Below are 23,109 nucleotides of genomic sequence, written 5' to 3'. Positions count from 1 at the left end.
ATTAGTTAGACATTCTGCAGGAACTGGTATCACTTCTACACACAAGCTGGTGGAAATGACCCCTATGGAATAGTCTGTTAGGCGACGTATTTAACGTTGGCTGCGTGCAAGCGATAGAAAGTACTGGATGCTTATGTTCTAAATGTGAACATCAGCCAGCATGACCGAAATAAAATCAGTTCATGGTCCATACCAAACTACTCATTTGGACAGTGTGACCATCTTGGTAATTTTTATGCTTAGTGGTGTCTAATTTTCTGCCATCTATCACATCTGACACCTTGATGTAAACTATAGTATGGATTTTCATAAGTGAAGGATTTCCACATACAACTGTAAATAACAACCGTCAACAGCTAACATCACGTTAGTTCAATGAGTTTTGCACTGGCAATGATATCAAAATGTTACTTCGATAACACTCCACCCACAGAGTAATGGATAATAGTGAGAGAGGACACATTCAAGCATAAGCTGAATATTTCCCTAGGGAAGGTGGGGAAGGAAACACAGAAGCAACGTTTTACCTATTCTAAAGCACATATCACACAATCCCAATAAACGAAAAAGCCCATCGGCGACACTTAATGAAAGAAGAGAATCTTACTGCACCTGCTCCACTCCATTACACACGCCAAGCACCTCTTGTTTGAGGATGGGTGATGAAATTTGGTCCTGTACGTTTGGTAGGTCGATGTAGTGGGCTCCAGCTGTGATGGAGGCCACCCATGGCCAGAGAATGCACATTTTCGTTGACAGACAGGGTGTCACACGGCACCAGAAAAACCATCTCTAGCCACAGTAGTCACATCAACAACCACATTAAAAAATATTAGGCTACCAAGGTACACGCCAGAGCAGCACTGTGAGGCATGAGCAGATATCCTCAGCGGCGAGAGGCCATCAGATTTTAACATCCCTTCACGGTCTTTTGATACACGACAGTCAATTGCTTGAATGACACATCTCATTTTTTAGTATCATAATATTCTCTAATTCATTTGATTTGAGTTGCATTGAAGCTAGTTGCCGGTTTTCACTCTTGTGGATTGGTAGTCGGAGGCCGATAAAACAGATTGTAGTAATACTTAGAAAGTTTATTTATGTGCAAATATACACTTTTTAAATGGATTAATGCCTATTGACATTAACAAATTAAAGTAGGCTAAATTAGAACGTCAGTGTGTTGGTTGCAGTATTCTAATGAGAGTCCTTTACGAGATATCGTATTTTGAAAAATTTGGACACCGTTACTTGTTTCTGCAATTCAACTTACGTCGTTGCAATGTACGATGCTATGTTTGCTTACAATATTTTTGTGTGTTCCTTGAATGCATTGCATCTTACTAGTCAGTTAGTGTGTCACAGTCCATACAGTAGCTCTTGAGTGCACGACGAAATTTAAGAATGCAGAAAAAAACAACATGCTCATAGTGTAAGGAGAGTGTTAGAAGAACGCAGTTCGTTCTTGTACGTTGTATGCAGCAAGATAATCCAATAGACGTCAACCATCTCGGCAATTATTTATCAACCTCTTCAACCAGTTACGTGGAGGTGGTAGTGTAACACCCAGCCAACGTAACAGAAGGAAACAAGTGACGACAGAAGAGGGGGAAATTAATGTTCTTGTTGCAGTTGCTGCTGCTGATCCACAGCTTAGTTCCCGCGGACCCTCTAACCTAAAAAAAACCACCCAGTCCACGCCACACAGCCCCAGCTACCCGTGTAGCAGCCTCCTGCGCATAGTGGACACCTGACCTGTTCAGCGGAACCCGAAACCCAACCACTCTTTGGCGCAAATCGAGGAATCTGCAGCCAACATGGTCGCAGAACCGTCTGTGCCTCTAATTCAGACCCTCCACTCGGCTCTTTACCAGAGGTCCGCAATCGGTCCTGTCGACTATGCTGCAAATCGTCAGCTCTGTTTCCATCTTGTAAGCATGCCTGGCAGCCTTTACCACTTCTGTTAGCCGCTCGAAACCATAGAGAATCTCTTCTGATCCATAGTGACACATATTGGTACCGACGTGAGCAACCACCTGCAGTTGGCTGCACCCTGTGCTCTTCATGATGTCTGGGAGGACCCTTTCCACATCTGGTATGACTCCACCCGGTATGCACACGGAGTGCACATTGGTTTTCTTACCCCTCTTGTCAGCCAAGTCCCTAAGGGGCTCCATAACGCGACTAACGTTGGAGCTCCCAACTACCAATAACCCCACCTTCTGTGATTGCCAGGATCTTGCAGGCTGAGTGGTTTCCTCTGAAACAGGACAGGCGACAACACCTGGCTCAGCGACAGTATCAGCCACAAACAGCACCTGGAACTTGTTTGTGAGACAAACCGGGGAGGTCTTAAGTGCGGCCCCCTGGGAAGTCTTTGGTCGCCTGCTTCGCCCTGGGGCGACCTCCCACTCGACCACAGGTGAGGGGTCTGCCTCAGTGCGAGAAGTAACTGGGTTGGCCACCGGTGAGAACCGATCGGAGGACTCGCACGTGCTGGACGTTCTTTGGATCCCCTTGGCCGGCCCACAACAGTGGTGCCCATCCAATGCAGCCTCAAGCTGTGTGACCGAAGCCATCACAGCCGGAAGCTGAGAGAGAAGTGTCACCAACTCTGCTCGCATCCGCACACAACAATCGCAGTCCCTGTCCGTACTAAAGACCATGGAAAACTAAACAATGCAGATAAACGGACTATCGGCACGTGCTGCGCAACTCTACTGTGGACCCTGACGAAAACACACGAACTGTGTCTAGTAATTCGCAGATATTCAAATACCTAACCATCGAAGCACTCAGGTGAAACTAAATAATTTGCCCCTGATTAGGAACTTTTAATACGTCACAGAAGCGGGTTAGTTTCCGACGAAAACGAAAACTGAGGCAATTAGATATTAAATTTAGATGCAGAAACACAAGAAATTAAACTATTGGAGCACACAGATGATATAATAAAATTCGTTCCTAGTTAGGAACTCGTAAATATCACAAAATCGGTTACTTCCCAGTTGCTGCGTCTGTCTCGGTCGGCTACTACTGCCCGACTTAAAACTGCCATTATAAAAACGAAACAAGACTAAAACTGCGCTAACAAAACAATCATCACTCCAGATGAACAGAACAAGCCAGGTCGACAACACAGGCGGTACTGAACTATTAATGAGTTGTACTATACACTCCTAGTTGCAGAAATCCGTACTACGCAGGCTCCGCCCACGGCAATGCTATTCTGGATCTTTTTGGGTACCCCCTCGAAAATACACTGCCCGACGAAAAGTGAAGCATCCAGAAGAGGAGAAGAAAACACAATGAAGCTTCGCAAGTTGAGAGTCAGTACGCTACTTCGATAATTACAAACTCGTGTCAAATTTACAAAGGACTTGGCAGTATGAGCAACACCTATCGCTATGACGTTATGAGCATCTGAGCTGGATAAATGTAATGATTCTATTAGGACTGGTGTCATAGAGCCCTTCTATTCTCTGTTGACGCAAGATGGCCCACTACTGCTATAACTAGTATTTAATGTCCTATATACTGTCACAGAGACAGTTGAGTTGTGTTGGTCTCACACCTTTTATTGGGAATAGATCTGGGGCTGTAGTTGGCGATGGGAATACCTCAGTGGACCATTCATAGAAACATGCGCCCATTGTGGATGAGGAGTGGTTTGTTGAATAATGGAACCACGATACTAAAAACCCTAGAGGCACACATAAGGACGCAGGATCTCAGTGCCGTACCACTGTGTCACCAAATTTCCATCAATCACGGCCAGTCATGCCCTCAGCTCATACCTGGTGGCTCCCCACTCTACGATGCCAGGAGTAACACTGCTGTGCCTCTCCAAAACATTTTAAGCATGGTATCTCACCTCAGGTCTCCACTGTACAATGATCATCTTAGGTACGCAGAACCACTACTCATCGCTGAAGACAACACAACACTGCTCATGACCAGTCCAAGCTCCCCACTCATGACAGCAAAGGGAAGCCTACACATGGGGCAGTAATTCTCTAGTCAGGCCGCTTCTATTCTGCGAACAGTGTTATGGGATGACGAGGAAGTTGCAGGGAAGCCAGCACGTAGGACGGTAATTCCCTAGTCAGACTGGTTCTAGGTTCTTACGAATGGCTTGGGATGATCAGGATTCTACAGGGAGTCCATTGATTGTTACTGAAAGACAAGCACAGACGTGAAAGAGTTAAAATGTGTTTAGTACACAATATGTCAATCCTCTCCTGTGATGACCACACTTGGTTAAACAGAATCTTGACAACGAGTACACCTCCTATCCCATTCCCATGCAGTCCAACATCAGATCACTGTCCCACTTGAATACGCCACAATACATATTGCACAATTCAATTAGCTGGACAGTCGGAGACTCATAATGAGGACCCTTTCAAGCCTTGTAATACGCTGATAACTTTATTTCAAATAAATATGCAACATCGTCTTGCCCTTCAAAGAGATCACTCCAAATTTGACATTCTTCACATCACTACCAGACTTGGTACCAACACTAAACACAAACAACACTAATGCGTCCTGGTGGCTGTTTTACCTGTCACTGAGAATTACAAATGCTTGTATTGGATTAAAAGCGAAATTAAAAAGGTATACAAGTTAGAAGAACATCTGACTTACGAAATGTATGATTTTCACCTTTGATTTTTTACTGTGGTCCTCACTTCCATAGATAAGATAATCACACAACAGGATGTAACAAAAGATACCATCTGAAGAAAACTAATTCTCGGTGTAATAATAATAACAAAGCAGTTATGATAACATAAGTAGCATACATATATTTTTATCCACGAGTGACGAATTGCAAGTAATCCAACTGAATTAATGTATACAAGTCTCAAATATAATATTGCACCTGACTTAAATCGATTAATGTAAGATGTATTATTGCACAATTAAAGACTGTCACAAAAATGGCTACACTTGGTAGATTGGAACAGTTCAAAATTGCTCTGCAAACTAAGCAATTTATTGAAAATGAGAAAATAAACAAAATCTAGTGAAGATCCCCAAGCCTTAAAACTCATAAATAATAAACTAACAGTTATACAAGTTATAGTACCTAATCAAGACCCACTTTTCCCTACTAGAGAAGATAAGCACATTAGCAAAACTTTCGATCTCGTTAATGAAGATGATATATGTGAGGGTACTAAGGATCCTACCAAGCTAAAATTAGTAAACTAGCTGATGACAGTAATTATTTGTTTTTACCACAAGAAAAAGCTTAGGTATTTGAAAGTGATGAATCTGCTATTACCCATAGTGAAAGCCCAACCTAAATTACATAAACAGGATACCCCTATCTGATCTATTGATAACAACATTGACTGTAAGTCTTATTTACTAAACAAAAAGTGAATAAAATTTTAAAGACAGTATCCTCAAATGAAAATTATTTCCATATTAAAAATAGCCCAGGAGAATTTTAATATTGACATTTTACGATGCAAGGTTTCTATCATTGAACATTAACAACCTCTACACTAACATTCCAGTTAAAGAAACAATAAATATTATTAAACCCAATTTGTTGAAGGATAAGACGGTGAATACTTGAGAACTAGAAGACTTCACTGATTTGCTTGAAAATGTACTAGAATTTAACTGCTTTCCGTTCAACAATAAGGTATATTGCCACAAGGATGGGTTGCCTATGGGCAATTCGCTAAGTGGAATGGTAGCTGATATATTTATGAATCATATTGAATCTTTTTTTTTCAATGAAAATCCGAAGTAAATTTATTTTTTACACTGACGACATGTAAATACTATACAGAGTGGAAAGGACGAAATAAATAATCTTCTACATAACTTAAGTAAGATGTATGCTATATTACAATTCACAATTGAACACGTACTTAATTTTGGCATTTCTATGACAGGTAGGGACAGAATGATACGACGTATGAAGACATCAAGGAATAATTTCCATTGTACTAGAGGGAGTGTTAGATAGCAAAAACTGTAAAAGAAGACAGAGATTGGAACACACCCAACAAATAATTGAGGATGTAGGGTACAAGTGGTTCTCCGAGATGAGGAGGTTGGCATAAGGAAAGAATTCGTGGTGTGCCACCGGAGTTTATGTCCTCTTACGTTTGTGTTTTTTTTTTTCTTTAATAACTTTAGCTCTTAATCAATAACTGTATCATGAAGTGTTTCTCAGACCTCACATCACACAGCCACCACTACCATACCATTTCGCCCTTATTTCCAGTCCATCTTCCCACCAGTTCGTATGTCAACGTTTCTATTACTCAGTTACACTACTAAGTCTTCTCAGCTTTTTCAAATGGCTCTGAGCACTATGGGACTTAACATCTGAGGTCGTCAGTCCGCTATAACTAGAACTACTTAAACCTAACTAACCTAAGGACATCACACACATCCATGCCCGAGGCAGGATTCGAACCTGCGACCGTAGCGGCCGCGTGGTTCCAGTCTGAAGCGCCTAGAACCGTCAGCTTTTTCCATTGACGCTTTTCTCATGAGTTTATATATACAAAAATATTCAAAACATTTTCTCTCTCAGGTAACAATTTACATATGGTCTCCTGTAAATCATAAAATTTGCGCAAGCACAGTTACATTATAGTTTTATGTGCTAATTACAAAAAATTATATATTTTAATCTACAAGATTCATCTCTGGTGGGCAGTTATTTTAGTTCTGTGTCAATTATGACGCGTAAAACCTCCTACCGACGGCTAGAGCTAGTCAAAATCAATAGCTGCGCTGTTTTATTCAGGAATAACCTACAAGTGAGTATTCCGTTACGTGTGCCTATTACATTAGCATACGCTCTATCGCAGATACATTCAAGTATGTTGCCTTGGCCGTAGTTAGCCCTGGCATCTGTTCACAAGCGTTTTGCACCACTAACTTTACTTTCAGATGCAAAAGTGATTCACTGATACAAGATTTGCCACAAACGAGGCATCCTACAGTTGACACCCACAACCTAGATGGTTCTCCACGTAAGCTAGCCATTAGACAATGCAGTAATTGTTTCCCATGGGGCCTGTGAACTAGTCATCCTACTATCCTGACATTTCCACGCATAGCATTTGAGGGTTAGGATGATGTTCCAACACTCGACACCCACGTACCACCCAACTGGAGTCATTTTTGCGTGGGAAGCTTCCCGTTGTCTGTGCCTTCCAGAGGGGAAAGGTTTTGGAGTTCTATTACAAACCATGCAGAATCAGAGAAGACAGATCTAGAGATGGCTACCAACAAGAGTGCGTACCTGGGTTGATCACAACGTCACTGTAATTGCCGCGGCAGCTCCGACATTGTTGGCCCTGACGCACAATATAATACAAGAACTGAACAACGTTTATCATCAACTTACTGCCAACTATGAGAAGTACTTTGGATATTCGCAAACTTCAGCTCTCTGCAAGGCGTCTGGTATCTGGCTGGCTGGATCACAAATAACTCACAACACGTCTACTAGGACTTGAGCCACACTCGCGACAAATTTTAATGATTTCATAAAAGCTATCATACGATCTATAGAAAGGAAATGTGTCGTTTTACGCTCTTTACTTCATCATAAAACTGACTGTTGCAAACAGTTTATTTTATAAAATTATGAATGGGTCTGTGATATAAACTCTTTGAAACGTTAAGTTACGGAGATCTCCACTGAGATTATGTCTTTATTTGCAAATTGTAAGCTACTGCACAGTTTTCAGGCTTTTTAAAGCGCATTCCCAGCGTCAGTACACTCGGGTTCTGCAACGAAACAATTCTCTGCTCACCTTTGTGAGGAACGTTTCGTGAGACACACTCCGGACGTCTGTGAGGTATCGCTACAAAACCATTGTATTGCTAAACTTTCGTATCATCCGTTTTGAAGTGCTTTTTTGGAGTATATTTCATCTACTTCCGTGTCAGCGACGCATTTTCAGAATCTTTCATCTAAGGGAATGGCGTTCCTCAAAGTAGTATATCAGGCTCTCTCCAAAACAGCCGTGAACAATATTTCAGCCATTCTGTCTCGTTCTGTTGAGAGTTTGTAAGCAGCTTCTCAGCTTTCTGTTTTTTTGTAGTCTTAAAACCCTGTTAATTTTTGCTGTGCTTAACGGACTGGGCCGTTACACAGTCATGCGCGTTTATACTAATCCTTAAAAAACTGTTTTACATGACCGTTGCACCTTTTACATGACTATTGCGCCTGATCTCAGTCACGAATAAATTACGAATACATGGTCATCACACCCAAGTTGTTATTTTGTTTATAATTGCTGAATATTTTGAACTGAGCCAGCTGACGTACCTGTAGAGCTTACATGAATCTTGCAGCATTTGTTAGGTACTGAACTGAGTGAAACAATTTTATAACGCATCGGAAAGATATTTTTTCTCATCACACTATACCGTGTACCACAGAGGGGACTGCGGTGCCATTGCGAGATTTCGTGAAGATGAAATCATCAAAACGATCGCTGTGCATGATGTTTGGCCAGAAAATTGTTGTTTCTAGTCTTGTAAAGTCATCGTTAGTAATAGAAATTAGTGAATATACGGAGAATGGACAGAAAATGCACATACTTTTCTCAGACGGGTGTCAATATGCAAATCAGTATAAGAGAAAATTGTACATGAAAGTCCACCTGCTCAGCTGAGTGGAAACGCGTTGCCTACTATGCGGCGGTCCTGTGTTCGATTCCAGACCACGTTGGAGATCTTCTCCCCTCGTGGACTGGGTGTTGTGTTGCCCTCATCATCATCCACCATCACCGACACGGAAGTCGCCCAAAGAGACGTCACATTAAATAAGACTTGCACCTCGGCGGCCGAACTTCCTCGGGTGGGGCTTCCCGGCCAACAATGGCACACGATCATATTTTGTAGATGAAAAGCAAATTGGACGACCTTCAAAAGCAATCGAATAATAGCCTGAATCTGTTCATGTTGTGATTAGAGAAATGGCAGTTTTCACAGCTGAGGTGATTATTATCGCATGTAGCAAATATGTACGAGGCATACACACAAAAAGCTGGTCCCGCTGTCTGACTACAATGTGTAGAGTGGATGTATATATGTAACAGTGCGTATGGTAGCATTGTGTTTATGAACTGAAAATATTATATGCAAACCTTTCGATGTAATTCATACTAATATTATAAACGGAAAAATAAGTCTGTCCGCTAATTTTTCACGAGTAAACCGCTTAATCGATTTTGAAGAAATTTGGTATGGATATAACTTGAATGCCGAGGAAGGACATAGGCTACACTGGAAAGGGTATAGTACAAGATATTTATCTGAGGAATATTACGCGAATTATGGAAAAATATTTAGTGTTTGGAATACTTATTTAGTCTGGTGTGGGCTTGAGCTGTTTTTTCGGTCAGAGGGTCTCGGGAAAACACAAGAAGGGCTTCATTCACAAATGGTGAAGACTGAACACGGGAAGAATGTAGATACAGGAACCATTGGTATAACAGTTGTAAATTGTCGTAGCTGTGTTGGGAAAGTACCAGAGCTCCAAGCGCTAATGGAAAGCACTGATGCTCAAATCGTTACAGGCACTGAAAGCTGGCTAAAGCCAGATATAAGTTCAGCCGAAATTTTTGCGAAGAACCTAACGGTGTTCCGAAAGGATAGGCTAAACACGGTTGGCGGTGGCGTGTTTGTTGCTGTCAGAAGTAGTTTAACTTGTCGTGAAATTGGGTAGACACTTCCTGTGAGTTAGTATGGGAAGAGGTCATTGTTGGCAACCGGAATAAAATAATAATTGGCCTTTTACCGACCTCCCAATCCAGATGATACAGTTGCTGAAAGGTCCAAAGAAAACTTGACTTTGATCTCAAACACGTACCCGATTCATACGATAATAGTTGGTGGTGACTTTAATTTACCCTCGATATGTTGGCGAAAATACATGTTTAATTCCGGAGGTACGCATAAAATATCATCTGAAATTGTGCTAAAGGCATTCTCTGAAAATTATTTCGAGCAGTTAGTTCATGAACCCGCGCGAATAGTAAACGGTTGTGAAAACACACTTGACCTGTTAGCAACAAATAATCCTGAGTACACAACGAGCATCAAAACCGATTCAGGGATTAGTGAACACAGGGTTGTCGTAGCGAGACTGAATATTGTAATCCCCAAATCCTCGACATATAAGCGAGAAATGTACTTATTCAAAAAACAGATAAAAATTCACTTGAAGTCTTCCTGAGAGACAGTCTCCACTCATTCCAAATTAATAATATAAGTGTAGACCAGATGTGGCTTAAATTCAAAGAAATAGAATCGGCAGCAATTGAGAGATTTATTCCAAATAAATTAACAAACGACGGAGCTGAACCTCCTTGGCACACAAAACGGGTTAGCACACTGTTGCAAGAACAACGAAACAAACATGCCAAATTTAAACAGACGCAAAATCCCCAAGATTGGCTACCTTTTACAGAAGCTCGAAATTTAGCGCGGACTTCAATGCGAGATACTTATAACAGTTTCCAAATCGAAACTGTGTCTCGAAACCTGGCAGAAAGTCCATAGAGATTCTGGTCGTATGTGAAATATGTTAGCGGCAAGAAACAATCAATGCCTTCTCTGCGCGATAGCAATGGAGATACTATCGACGACAGTACTGCCAAAGCAGAATTACTAAACACAGCCTTCCGAAATGCCTTCACAAAATATGACGAAGTAAGTATTCCAGAATTCGAATCGAGAACAGCTGCCAACACGAGTAACGTAGAAGTAAATATCCTCGGAGTAGGATAAATCACTTAATTAAAACAAGTCTTCTGGTCCAGACTGTATACCAGTTAGGTTTCTTTTGGAGTATGCTGATGCATTAGCTCCATACTTAAGAATCATATAAAACCGTTCGCTCGACGAAAGATCCGTACCCAAAGACTGGAAAGTTGCACAGATCACACCAATATTCAAGAAAGGTAGTACGAGTATTCCACTAAATTACAGGCGCATATCGTTAACATCGATATGCAGCAGGATTTTGGAACATATTGTGTTCGAACATTATGAATTACCTCGAAGAAAACGGTCTATTGACACACAGTCAAAGTGGGTTTAGAAAACATCGTTCCTGTGAAACACAACTAGCTATTTATTCACATGAAGTGTTGTGTGCTATTGACAAGGGATTTCAGATCGATTCCGTATTTCTGGATTTACGGAAGGCTTTTGACAAGGTACCACGCCAGCGGCTCGTAGTGAAATTGCGTGCTTATGGAATATCGTCTCAGTTATGTGAGTGGATTTGTGATTTCCTGTCAGAGGTTACAGTTTGTAGTAACTGAGGAAAAGTCATCGAGTAAAACAGAAGTGATTTCTGGCGTTCCCCAAGGTAGTGTTATAGGCCCGTTGCTGTTCCTTATCTATATAAACGATTTGGGAGACAATTTGTGCAGCCGGTCTTCTGTTGTTTGCAGATGACGCTGTCGTTTATCTACTAATAAAGTCATCAGAAGATCAAAACAAACTGCAAAATGATTTAGAAAAGTTATCTGAATGGTGCGAAAAGTGGCAGTTGACCGTTAATAACGAAAAGTGTGAAGTCATCCACATGACTGCTAAAAGGAACTGGTTAAACTTCAGTTACACGATAAATCAGTCTAATCTAAAAGCCGTAAATTCAACTAAATACCTAGGTATTACAATTACGAACAACTTAATATGAAATTTGGAAGGAACACAAAGAAAATTTTGTGGGGAAGGCTAACCAAAGACTGCGTTTTATAGGCAGGACACTTAGAAAATGTAACAGACTTACTAAGGAGACTGTCTACACTACGCTTGTCCGTCCTCTTTTAGAATACTGCTGCGCGGTGTGGTGTGGGATCCTTACCAGATAGGACTGGCGGAGCACATAGAAAAAGTTCAAAGAAAGGCATCAAGTTTTGTATTATCGCGAGATATCGGAGAGAGTGTCACAGAAATGATACAGGATTTGGTATGGACATCATTAAAAAAAGGCGTTTTTCGTTGCGACGGAATCTCCTCATGAAATTCCAATCACCAGCTTTCTCTTCCGAATGCGAAAATATTTTGTTGACACCGACCTACATAGGGAGGAACGATCACCGCTATAAAATAAGGGAAATCAGAGCTCGTACGGAAAGATATAGGCGTTCATTCTTTCCGCACACTATGCGAAATTGGAATAATAGAGAATTGTGAAGGTGGTTCGATGAACCCTCTGCCAGGTACTTAAATGTGATTTGCAGAGTATCCATGTAGATGTAGAGTGTGTTTAGATGTAGTCTTCACTTTTGATCTTGATCATATTTCTGAAAATGCTTTTGTTGTTTGGTTTTTTCTACATAATACAGTTCAACGGAATTAATACAATGCCTATGCAATCCTTTACTTGTTTGATTCATATTACACACTATAATATCAATTCCAATATTATAAAAACGGAAGTAAATCTGTCACGTTTTCACGACTAAACGGCGTAATCGATTTTGATGAAATTACAGCTGGAATCTGCGTTGGCTACCGTCGACATGCTTCTAGCTAATGCTCGAAGCTGCGGGGACGTCGGGGCGCCAGTGACGAGACCTGCGACACCTTTGGTGCGACTGGAATCCCCTGGTGACCCGGACGTCGCAGCGGCTTCCGATAGGCAACATTTGACCGGTCCTTCCTCACTCCAAAGTGGGTGGCAGACAGTAGTGGGTTCGCGTGTCACTGGGCGGAAGGCGGAAGAGGGAGCAGTATCGGTGCTTCCCAGTGCTGATGATAACTCCGAGCCAGCACTGGATACCTCTCCTGTTAGGCCAGCGGTCGATTTTCCTGTCCAGTCCGGACAAGTACAGAGGGAGGGTATGCTAGTCATTGGGAGCTCCAATGTTAGGAGGGTGATGGAGCCCCTCACGGAAATTGTAGGCAAGGCGGGAAACAATTCCAGTGTGCATTCGGTATGTTTGCCGGGAAGTTTCATCCGTGATGTGGAGGAGGCCCTGCCGGCGGCTATCGAGTGCACTGGGTGCAACCGGCTGCATGTAGTGGCACATGTCGGCCCGAATGACGCCTGCCACTTGGGTTCTGAGGCCATCCTCGGCGCCTTTCGGCGGCTGGCTGATTTGGTGAAGGCAACCAGCAACGCACACGAGCTGCAGACTAAGCTGTCTATTTGTAGCATCGTACCCGGGGTTGATGGTGGTCCTCTGGTTTGGAGCAGAGTGGAAGGTCTAAACCAGAGGTTCAGACGGCTCTGCAACGGTATAGGATGCGAGTTTCTCGACCTCTGCTATCGGGTGCAGAATTGTAGGGTTTCCCTTCATAGGTAAGGCGTGCACTACACGCAGGAAGCGGCTACTAGTGTAGCGGAATAGGTGTGGCGTGCACATGGGGCTTTTTTAGGTTAGAGAACCCCTCTCTTGGGAGCAAAGATGATTTGCCTGTTAAATCAGGCACAGCGACCTCAGAGAATCTTGGTCCTCGCAGATCAGAGATAGAAAACAATGTGATTTTAGTAAACTGCAGGAGCATCCAAGGAAAGATCCCAAAATTAGTATCGCTTACTGAACGTTATAATGCACAGATAGTATTAGGAAAAGAAATCTGGTTGAAGCCAGACGTCAAAGACAATGAAAACCTAAGTCCAGACCGGAATGTTTATTGTAAGGAGAGGTTAGTCGCCAATGGTGGCGACGTGTTTATTGCAGTAAAAGAATTCGATAAAATCTAGCGAGGTTAACACGCATTTCGAATGTGAATTAATCTGGGTGAAATTGAGTATCAAAGAAAGGTCAAAAATGGTAATCGGATGCGTTTATAGACCACCTGCGTCAGGATCTGTAGTTACAGAGCGCTTCAGACAGAACTTGCAGAATATCATTAGTAATTTTCCTGATCATGCCGTTGTAACAGGAGGTGACTTCAACTTGCCAGGTACAAATTGGAAGATTTATGCCATCAAAATTGGTGCCAGAATAGGGAATCGTGTGACATTGTTTTTAGGGATGGGAAAGATCTACCATGCTATAGCCGCGTTAGAAAGCGATACGTAAACAAAGAACACTTCATCTCAAGTTCAAGAGAAGTAAAAACCTAGCTGACAAACAAAAGCTGAACGAAGCTAAAATGAGAGTAAGGAGAGCAATGAGAGAAGCTTATATCTTATAATTAAATGTAAGGGAAAATAGGCTGAATATATGAATGGAAGTTTGTGTTGTGGAGGGCACTCAACCTGGGTAGTTCGTGCAGCAGTGTTAACGAAAGTGTTGTGGTGGTGTAATGGTTAGCATTTCTGCCTAGCAAGCAAGAAGACTCGGGTTCGAGTCCCGGCCGCAGCACAAATTTCAATTCGTTTCTTCTGCTTCGGTCATTATCGTAGAACGAGAAAAGTGTTCAATGATTCTGAAAGCAAGACGCTGTCAAACGATCTCAGTAAAACGCGAAGAGATTTTGGTCGTATGTAAAGTCAGTAAATGGTTCAAAATCATCTATTCATTCTCTCAGGCGACCACACCGGCACGGAAACGGAAGATAACAGAGAGAAGGCAGAAATACTGAATTCGGCCTTCCGAAGTTGTTTCACCGTGGAAGAACGTAACACTGTCCCTCCTTTCAATCGTCGTGCGAACGTCGAAATGGCAGATATTGAGATAACCGATCGCGGAATTGAAAACCAGCTACAGTTGCTTAGTAGTGGAAAGGTTTCAGGACCAGATGATTTACCTATAAGATTCTATAAAAATTGTGTGAAAGAACTTGCTCCCCTTCTATCAGTAATTTATCGTAGATCGCTTGAACAACGAAAGGTACCTAACGACTGGAAAAAAGCACATGTCATTCCCGTTTCTAAGAAAGGCCGTAACGCATATGCACACAATTATAAACCTATATCGTTGACGTCAATCTGTTGTAGAAGTGTGAAACATGTTTTATGCTCTATGACGTCCTTGGAAAATGAACACCACCTTTGCGGAAATCAACATGGGTTCCGCAAACAGAGATCCTGCGAAATTCAGCTCGCTCTGTTCCTCCATGACATCCACAGCGCAGTGGACAACGGAGTTCAGATTGATGCCGTGTTCCTTGCTTTCAGTGAGACATCTGCCACCGTCCTCCATTGCTGTTTAATGAAAAAAATACTAGCTGACGAGGTATCGGAGCAAACCAGCAACTGGATTCAAGATTTTATTGCAGGTGGAACTCAACACGTTACTCTTGACGGAACTAAATCGACAGATGTTAAAGTTGTGGTGTCACCGCCAGACACCACACTTGCTAGGTGGCAGCCTTTAAATCGGCCGCGGTCCGTTAGTATACGTCGGACCCGCGTGTCGCCACTATCAGTGATTGCAGACCGAGCGCCGCCACACGGCAGGTCTAGAGAGTCTTCCTAGCACTCGCCCCAGTTGTTCAGCCGACTTTGCTAGCGATGGTTCACTGACAAATTACGCTCTCATTTGCCGAGACGATAGTTAGCATAACCTTCAGCTACGTCATTTGCTACGACCTAGCAAGGCGCTATTACCAGTCACTATTGATGCTATAAAACATGTACCGTCAAGAGCGATGTTCACCAATTATGGGTTAAAGTTAAGTATTCCAGAAGCTCCGCACTTTTTTTACTAGACTCAACTCCTTTAACTGTTCGAGACCTCAGGCCAGCCTGCGTGAGCTTAAACGCGTGCCTTTCGGCTTCCTCCTAGTGGCTTGGCTGTCTTGCCAGTCCACAACAAAAGTAATATCCGGAGTACCACAGGGAAGCGTGATAGCACCGTTGCTGTTTACAGGATATATAAGTGATCGAGTAGAAAGCGTCTCATGCTCTTTAAGACTATTCGCAGATGTTGCAGTTGTTTACATCAAATTAGCAACGCCAGAAGATAGCAAGAATTTGCAGAACGACGTGCAGAGAATTGAGGAATGGTGCAGACTCTGACAGTTGACCTGACCCTGAACGTAAATAAATGTAACATGTTGCGCGTACATAGGAAAAGAAATCCACTACTGTACAGCTACACTATTGATGACAAACAGCTGGAGACAGCGTCTGCCGTAAAATATCTAGGCGTAACTATCCAGAGCGACCTTAACTGGAATGACCACATAAAACAGATAGTAGGAAAAGCAGACACCAGACTCAGATTAATCGGAAGAATCTTAAGGAAATGTATCTCATCCAAGAAAGAAGTTGCTTATAAGGCGCTTGTTCGCCCGATTCTTTAGTATTGTTCATCTATCTGGGATCCCTATCAGGTAGGACTGACAGAGGAGATAGAGAAGATCCAACGAAGAGCGGCGCGTTTCTTCACGGTATCGCTTAGCTGGCAAGAGAGCGTAACGGAGATGCTAAACAAATTCCATTGGCAGACGCTACAAGAGAGGTTTAGTGCATCACGGAGAGATTTGCTATTGAAATTTCGGGACAGCATTTTTCAGGAGGAGTCAGACAACATATTACTCCCCCCCCCCCACACACACACACATACAAATCGCGTATTGACCACGAGGAGAAAATTCGAGGAACTAGAGCCAATACAGAGGCTTACCGACAATCATTCTTCCCACGCACTATTCGTGAGTGGAACAGGGTTGGAGAGATCAGATAGTAGTACCGAAAGTGCCCCCGGCACACACCATTATGTGGCTTGCGGAGTATGATGTAGATGAATATGAAATGTGGTATGAGTATGGCTTGAGCCCCGAGGAAGAAAATAGGCTATTTCGAAAATTCGTTTTAACTTTTTGAGAACTTACTATTTGTAAACATGGTATACGTGAGCGGGATGCAGACGACGCTTCCGCGGAGGTCGGTGACTCTGAGTGCTTATAGATTATTCCTTGACAGTACGAATCCCATGTTTACTCGTGCGCGTGTTTTCTGGAATTTTAAAAAGAATTAATACACCCTGGCGAAGCTGGACAGTTTTTACGGCGAAATATTCTAGAGATACGCCAATGAAATTCTCCGGTAAGCCCGAGAACGGTGTTTAAAACTATTACAGCGGGAAAGCCTCAAGAAACAAATTAGGACCTATTAATGTTACTTATTTAACGGTATCCGTCGCAAAAGTGAGTCTGATTCAGCACATAATTCTTAGAGAGCTCGACCTGCGGAAGTTACTCGAACACAACAGATCTCGTATCACTCTCAGATCCGCCGGACCTTAGAACATCATGCGGTCTTAAGAGTTGGAGAGACATCAGAAAAGTCTCAAGCCCGTCGCATTTTAGATGCTGTGTGTTACGCGCCTCCTATAGCTTTTGAGACACCTGAAGACTCACAGCCGGCCGGGGTGGGCGAGCGGTTCTAGGCGCTACAGTCCGGAACCGCGCGACCGCTACGGTCGCAGGTTCGAATCCTGCCTCGGTCATGGATGTGTGTGATGTCCTTAGGTTAGTTAGGTTTAAGTAGTTCTATGTTCTGGGGGACTGATGACCTCAGAAGTTAAGTCCCATAGTGCTCAGAGCCCTTTGAGCCAAGACTAACACCGACACCGTCATTTAAATGCTGTACGAAAGACGGAGTCACGTCGTGCCTTCGCATGTACTCGTAGAACGTAGGAGGCTTCCAGTGAGACTGCACTTCATTGTGATCCATTAATTCACTACGTTCATCATCGATGAGCCATCTGAGGGAGAATGAATAAAAAATGTGGGCACTGTGATGCATTGAAATGCAAGGAAGAAGCGGTTAGTTAGTGCTGCTCTGGTGGCAAAATCTCACTTCGATTACTAGCTGAAAAAAAGGAACCCTTACAAACTCAGGATAACAAAATTATTGATGTGCAATGGGTACAGCTAGTATTCAACATATATTTGAAAAAAAAAGATGGTATAGAATTGTGTCTGTTTATCTGTTTTTTAAGGGTACCTGTAATGGCAGTTCTTGTAAGAACTGATAGTCATTGTCAGTCTGACCAATATATGGCATGCCACAACAGCAAGGAATACGAGCGACAGCGCCCTAAGCAAGCCAGAACGCTAATGGAACTTAAAAGGGCCCTAACCTTAGATGGAGGTCATAAAAAACATTTCTCACCATATTTCCGCAAAATATGACCAGTCTTAGAGATGCTCCTGCGTACGGCAGAATGGCCGTAGACCTTGGTACCAACTCGCTAGTATCATCACTCACCCGGTGCACTGTTGGTCGATAGCGCAGCGCTAGTCTGATCTGTCTTTCACTTTATCCATTCTGATAGAAGATGACCTCAGTATGGGCTAACTCGGCTGACAATCTTTCAGGATCTGCAATGACGCGGGCCATGTGAACCGAGGTATGAAGTACCCCTTCACGCCGAGCCGCGTGGTGACAATAATCAGACTGTAGATATAAGTGAGTGTGTAGGCTTCCTATAAACAGCATCTTCCAACGTAGCATCAATCTTCCTCCTGACCAAAGCACTAAGGATGGAAAGGCAGTCATCCATTTCCATTTCCATCGTGAAACGAATATTCGGGCGGATTGAATTTGGGTCTTCTAAAAAGTCGTTCAGATTATCACTGCCATAAGACAACACAACAAATGTATCGTACACAAACGTCTGAAAGCCGCCGACTCCAAAACATGTTCCCTGATGTCTTTCAACAAATTTGCAATAACAGGTGACAACGGGCTTCCCTTCGGATCTCCACTTGTTTACTCATAAAATGGTTCAAATGGCTCTGAGCATTATGGGACTTAACATCTTAGGTCATCAGTCCCCTAGAACTTAGAACTACTTAAACCTAACTAACCTAAGGACATCACACACATCCATGCCCGAGGCAGGATTCAAACCTGCGACCGTAGCGGTCGCGCGGTTCCACACTGAAGCGCCTAGAACCGCTCGGTCAGACCGGCCGGCGTTTACTCATAGTACTAGTCATTGAACAAAAAGTAAGTGGAAGTCAACACGTGTCGAAACTAGTTCGTTACTTCAAATCTAACCTCAATTAACCGTAACGAAGGAGACAGTGACACACGATTGAAGATAGAGACCACACCAAAACTAACTGTAATATAATGCAGATCAACGTGAGAAATCATCCTAGTTCTTAATGTGATACTCATACCGACCAACTAGCGGGCTCAAAGGAGTAACAAGGTGTTTTTCTACACGATATGTCGGAGCACCAATGTTACTCACAGAGAAATCCTTCCTTTGTGGATCTCCGGAAGGCCCTATAGCGCAGGGGGAGCAGCACAGTAAGGATTAAGACTCTTGACAGTCTCCTGCACAAGGAACTTTTCTTCAGGAGGCTGTTAATTTCTTCTCACCAGGATTTGTGACGTCAGCACCGATCTTCCGATACGCTGAATCATTTAGTACACACTGCGTCTTTTGAACGTTATCCTGTTTCTCCAGAACAACTGTAGTATCGTCCTTGTCCGCAGGTAAAATAACAGTATCCAGATCAACATTAAATGAACGTAAAGCAGTCCTATCTGCTGCTGTTGTATTACCCTTGGGTGGATGTGCCTTTGTGAACAGTTGACAGGGCCGCGTGGGGTAGCCGCGTCTTGTCACGGACCGCGCGGCTGTCCCCATCGGAGGTTCGAGTCCTCCCTCGGGCATGAGTGTGTGTGTGTGTGTGTTGTCCTTAGCGTAAGTTAGTGTAAGTTATATTAAGTAGTGCGTAAGCTTAGGGACCGATGACCTCAGCAGTTTGGTCCCATAAGACCTTACCACAAATTTTCAAATTTCAACAGTCGACATGCCTCGCGCCTAGCCTCCTCTGCAACCACTGAAGGTATTTAAAAACGCCCTGTTCAATATAACTAAGAAAATCAACCACTGGGAAACGCTTGGGTGTCGGTGCAAAATATTAAATCTCTCCCTTTCACTGTCGATAACTTCTGTCGTCGGTCATCTGTGTGATGGCGCTAGTGTTTACTCTGTGTGAGCTTGTGTGTATGTGTGTGCGTGTGTGTGTGTGTGTGTGTGTGTGTGTGTGTGTGTGTGTGTGTCATCTTTCCGGATTTTCTCTGCAAACCGAGATTTTAAATTCACTTGCACATCGCTTACTTGCTGTATTTTTGCCTCAAAAATGACAGCGTGGTCACCTGTCGAAATATCGGTGGTTATCGATGACATCACATGGCCGCTTACCCATAGGTCATTTTGAAACGGTACAGTAGTTTCCGCTCTATAAGCAGCAGGTTTCGCTGCTCGCTCGCACCGGGAAATAGAAACAGAGGCGGCTCCACAGCCAATTTTATTACACGATGCAGCCGGCCGCGGGTGCAACAGAACCCATGTGGGCGGGTGGAAAGAAATGTGTCAGGCTTCATAATACGTATTTATATGTGTCGTGTATTATGCGTTTCTTGTACGTGGATGTGAATCTGCACATGAACTTTCCTAATCCTCCTCACACCTTTCCGTAAAGCGTGGCCAAATCTTTGTTGGGAAGTAGTTCTGTAGTATAGTAGTGCCAACCTTACTCCCGGCTAGGGGATCAGAGAGACAGCACAGGCAGGTAAAAGTCAAAGACTTTCCAGTGTCACAAGATATGGGGTGGAGAGGTTGGTCACGGCCAAGTGGTTCGACCACCCCCTCCACCGGGGCCCAGGAAGACCTCCGAGTGCCCGCCATATTCGGAGGAGTGTTACAGAAGACGGGTAAGTGAGCAGACGTACCCTCAGTGCGTCTGTCTCAATGTTCACGCATGGAAGAGAGGTATTTGAATATTTGTACTAATTCGTTTATTTCCAGTTTCGGATTGCGTAAGGTAATGAATGTGCTCGTTTTATTCTGGAAATTTGACAACCTGTGTTAAAGTATCTGGTCCCCAGTTTGCCCGTTATCCTCCTCAAATAGTGAATCTCCTATGTAAAATATTGGGAGACTTTGAAGGTATACATTTGGCCAACGCAATTCCGTCTTACCCGTAGAAATGTGCGTGCAGATTAGAATATAATACACCCGAGCTACAAGTTGTAAAATTATGTGTGGGTCCTCCAGCCCCTTGCCTAGTGTCGTACAGAAAGGACACGCTCTCTAGGTAGCGCTCTCAAGCTCCTCTCCCCAGTTATCCGTTGCGCAATTTTGATTCAGGGCTTGACGACATCAGCTTTCATCTGGTGTCCCTAGGCAAGGAGGTAAGACGGTAAACTTTCAATTTGAACTTTGTCTACGCTGGCAGAAACTCAGGTCTCACATTTAACTTTAATTTTATTTTATACTGATATGTTTTCCTGCAATTTATGTAACGACAAGGCCTTATTCTAAAACTGTAAGCTGCTTTCCTTTGTGCGTAGTAGTTACCACAATGTACCCGTAGCCACTGGGCAGCAAACTCGTACATGATGGGAAATAAATAAGTATTTGGTTTATAAGTATGTATGCACTAAGTGTAGTTGCTGATTTACTTACAGCCACAAGCTCGTCAGCATCGGATTTCGCAGATATACTGTCGTTGCCGAAGTAGAACTCCCTAAGTTTAAGAGCTGCCTCCTCTTGCTGCTCTGGTGTTGGTAAGTGCAAGTTGGGGCCCACCGACTCCACAAACGTGTTGTTCAGATTGCTGATTTTGTCTTCGTCGTTCACTAAATTGTAACCTGTACACGAATGTCAGGTAAAGACACAGGTAAAAGCCATTATGATTGAATATACAACAGTACATAATTAGTCTTAACCCTTTCGTAGCTGATGGGATAAATCTGTCCCACTAAAGTAATACGTAGTTTGGAGCTTTGGGACGTCTATGTCTGCCTAGTGATAGGATGTAGCTAGATGTTTTCGGAACATGGAGAAAAATACACTCATCAAAAATACTTTTGCATCACCTCGGTTCTGAGAGTTCCGGAACCTGTACTGGAAATTACAATACAAATCAACATAAACATCATTTCCACCCTTTTTATTGCTCATGAAAGCCACATATTGTATGTTGTACCACCATGCAGCTAGAACTTCATAGGTGGTGGTCCAGATTTCTGTACACACCGGTACCTCTAATACTCAGCAGCACGTCCTCTTGCATTGATGCATGCCTGTATTCGTCGTGGCATACTATCCACAAGTTCATCAAGGCACTGTTGGTCCACATTGTCCCACTCCTCAACGGCGATTCGGCGTAGGTCCCTAAGAGTGGTTGGTGCGTCTCGTCGCCCATAAACAGCCCTTTTCAATCTATCCCAGGCATGTTCGATACGGTTCATGTCTGGAGAACATGCTGGCCACTCTAGTCGAGTAGTGTCGTTATCCTGAAGGAAGTCATTCGCAAGAAGTGCATGATGGGGCCGGCCGAAGTGGCCGTGCGGTTCTAAGCGCTGCAGTCTGGAACCGCGAGGCCGCTACGGTAGCAGTTTCGAATCCTGCCTCGGGCATGGATGTGTGTGATGTCCTTGGGTTAGTTAGCTTTAACTAGTTCTAAGTTCTAGGGGACTAATGACCGCCAGCCGGAGCGGCCGAGTGGTTCTAGGCGCTACAGACTGGAAGCGCGCGACCGCTACGGTCGCAGGTTCGAATCCTGCCTCGGGCATGGATGTGTGTGCTACCCTTAGGTTAGTTAGGTTTAAGTAGTTCTAAGTTCTAGGGGACTTATGAACTCAGCAGTTGAGTCCCATAGTGCTCAGAGCCATTTGAACCTTTTTTTTTTTTTTTTTTTTTTTTTTGCAAGATGGGGGCGTGAATTGTCGTCCACGAAGACGAATGCCTCGCCAATATGCTGCCGGTATGGTTGCACTGTTGGTCAGAGGATAGTATTCACGTATCGTACAGCCGTTACGGTGCCTTCGATGACCCCACCTAATGCCATTTCAAAACATCAGGTAACCTCCACCTTGCTGCACTCGCTGGACAGTGTGTCTAAGGCGTTCAGCCTGACCGGGTTCCCTCCAAACACGTCTCCGACGATTGTCTGGTTGAAGGCACATGCGACACTCATCGGTGAAGAGAACGTGATGCCATACCTGTGCGGTCCAGTCGGCATGTTGTTGGCCCCATCTGAACTGCGCTGCATGGTGTCGTGGTTGCGAAGGTGGACCTCGCCACTGACGTCGGGAATGAAGTTGCGCATCATGCAGCCTCTTGCGCACAGTTTGAGTCGTAACACGGCGTCCTGTGGCTCCACGAAGAGCATGATTCAGCATGGTGGCGTAGTTGTCAGGATTCCTCTGAGCCATAA

At 43.6% G+C, this 23,109-nt stretch overlaps 1 protein-coding gene and 1 non-coding gene across 2 annotated transcripts in view; one reads left to right on the top strand and one right to left on the bottom strand.

Moving 5' to 3' along the window:
• Positions 1 to 23,109, bottom strand: part of LOC124607108 (cholinesterase-like) — a 104,403-nt gene that overhangs the window by 22,888 nt on the left and 58,406 nt on the right. The window contains exon 7 of the mRNA XM_047139305.1: positions 21,354 to 21,538. Coding sequence (XP_046995261.1) covers positions 21,354 to 21,538 — 185 coding nt within the window. The remainder of the gene's footprint in view (positions 1 to 21,353; positions 21,539 to 23,109) is intronic.
• On the top strand, positions 14,261 to 14,333 carry Trnaa-agc. Its single transcript has one exon. It is a non-coding gene; the product is annotated as a tRNA-Ala (tRNA).

Source organism: Schistocerca americana, chromosome 3, assembly GCF_021461395.2.
Source record: "Schistocerca americana isolate TAMUIC-IGC-003095 chromosome 3, iqSchAmer2.1, whole genome shotgun sequence".
Lineage (NCBI taxonomy): Eukaryota > Metazoa > Arthropoda > Insecta > Orthoptera > Acrididae > Schistocerca > Schistocerca americana.
Note: the sequence above shows the minus strand (reverse complement) of the source record. Positions and strands in the feature narration are given on the sequence as shown.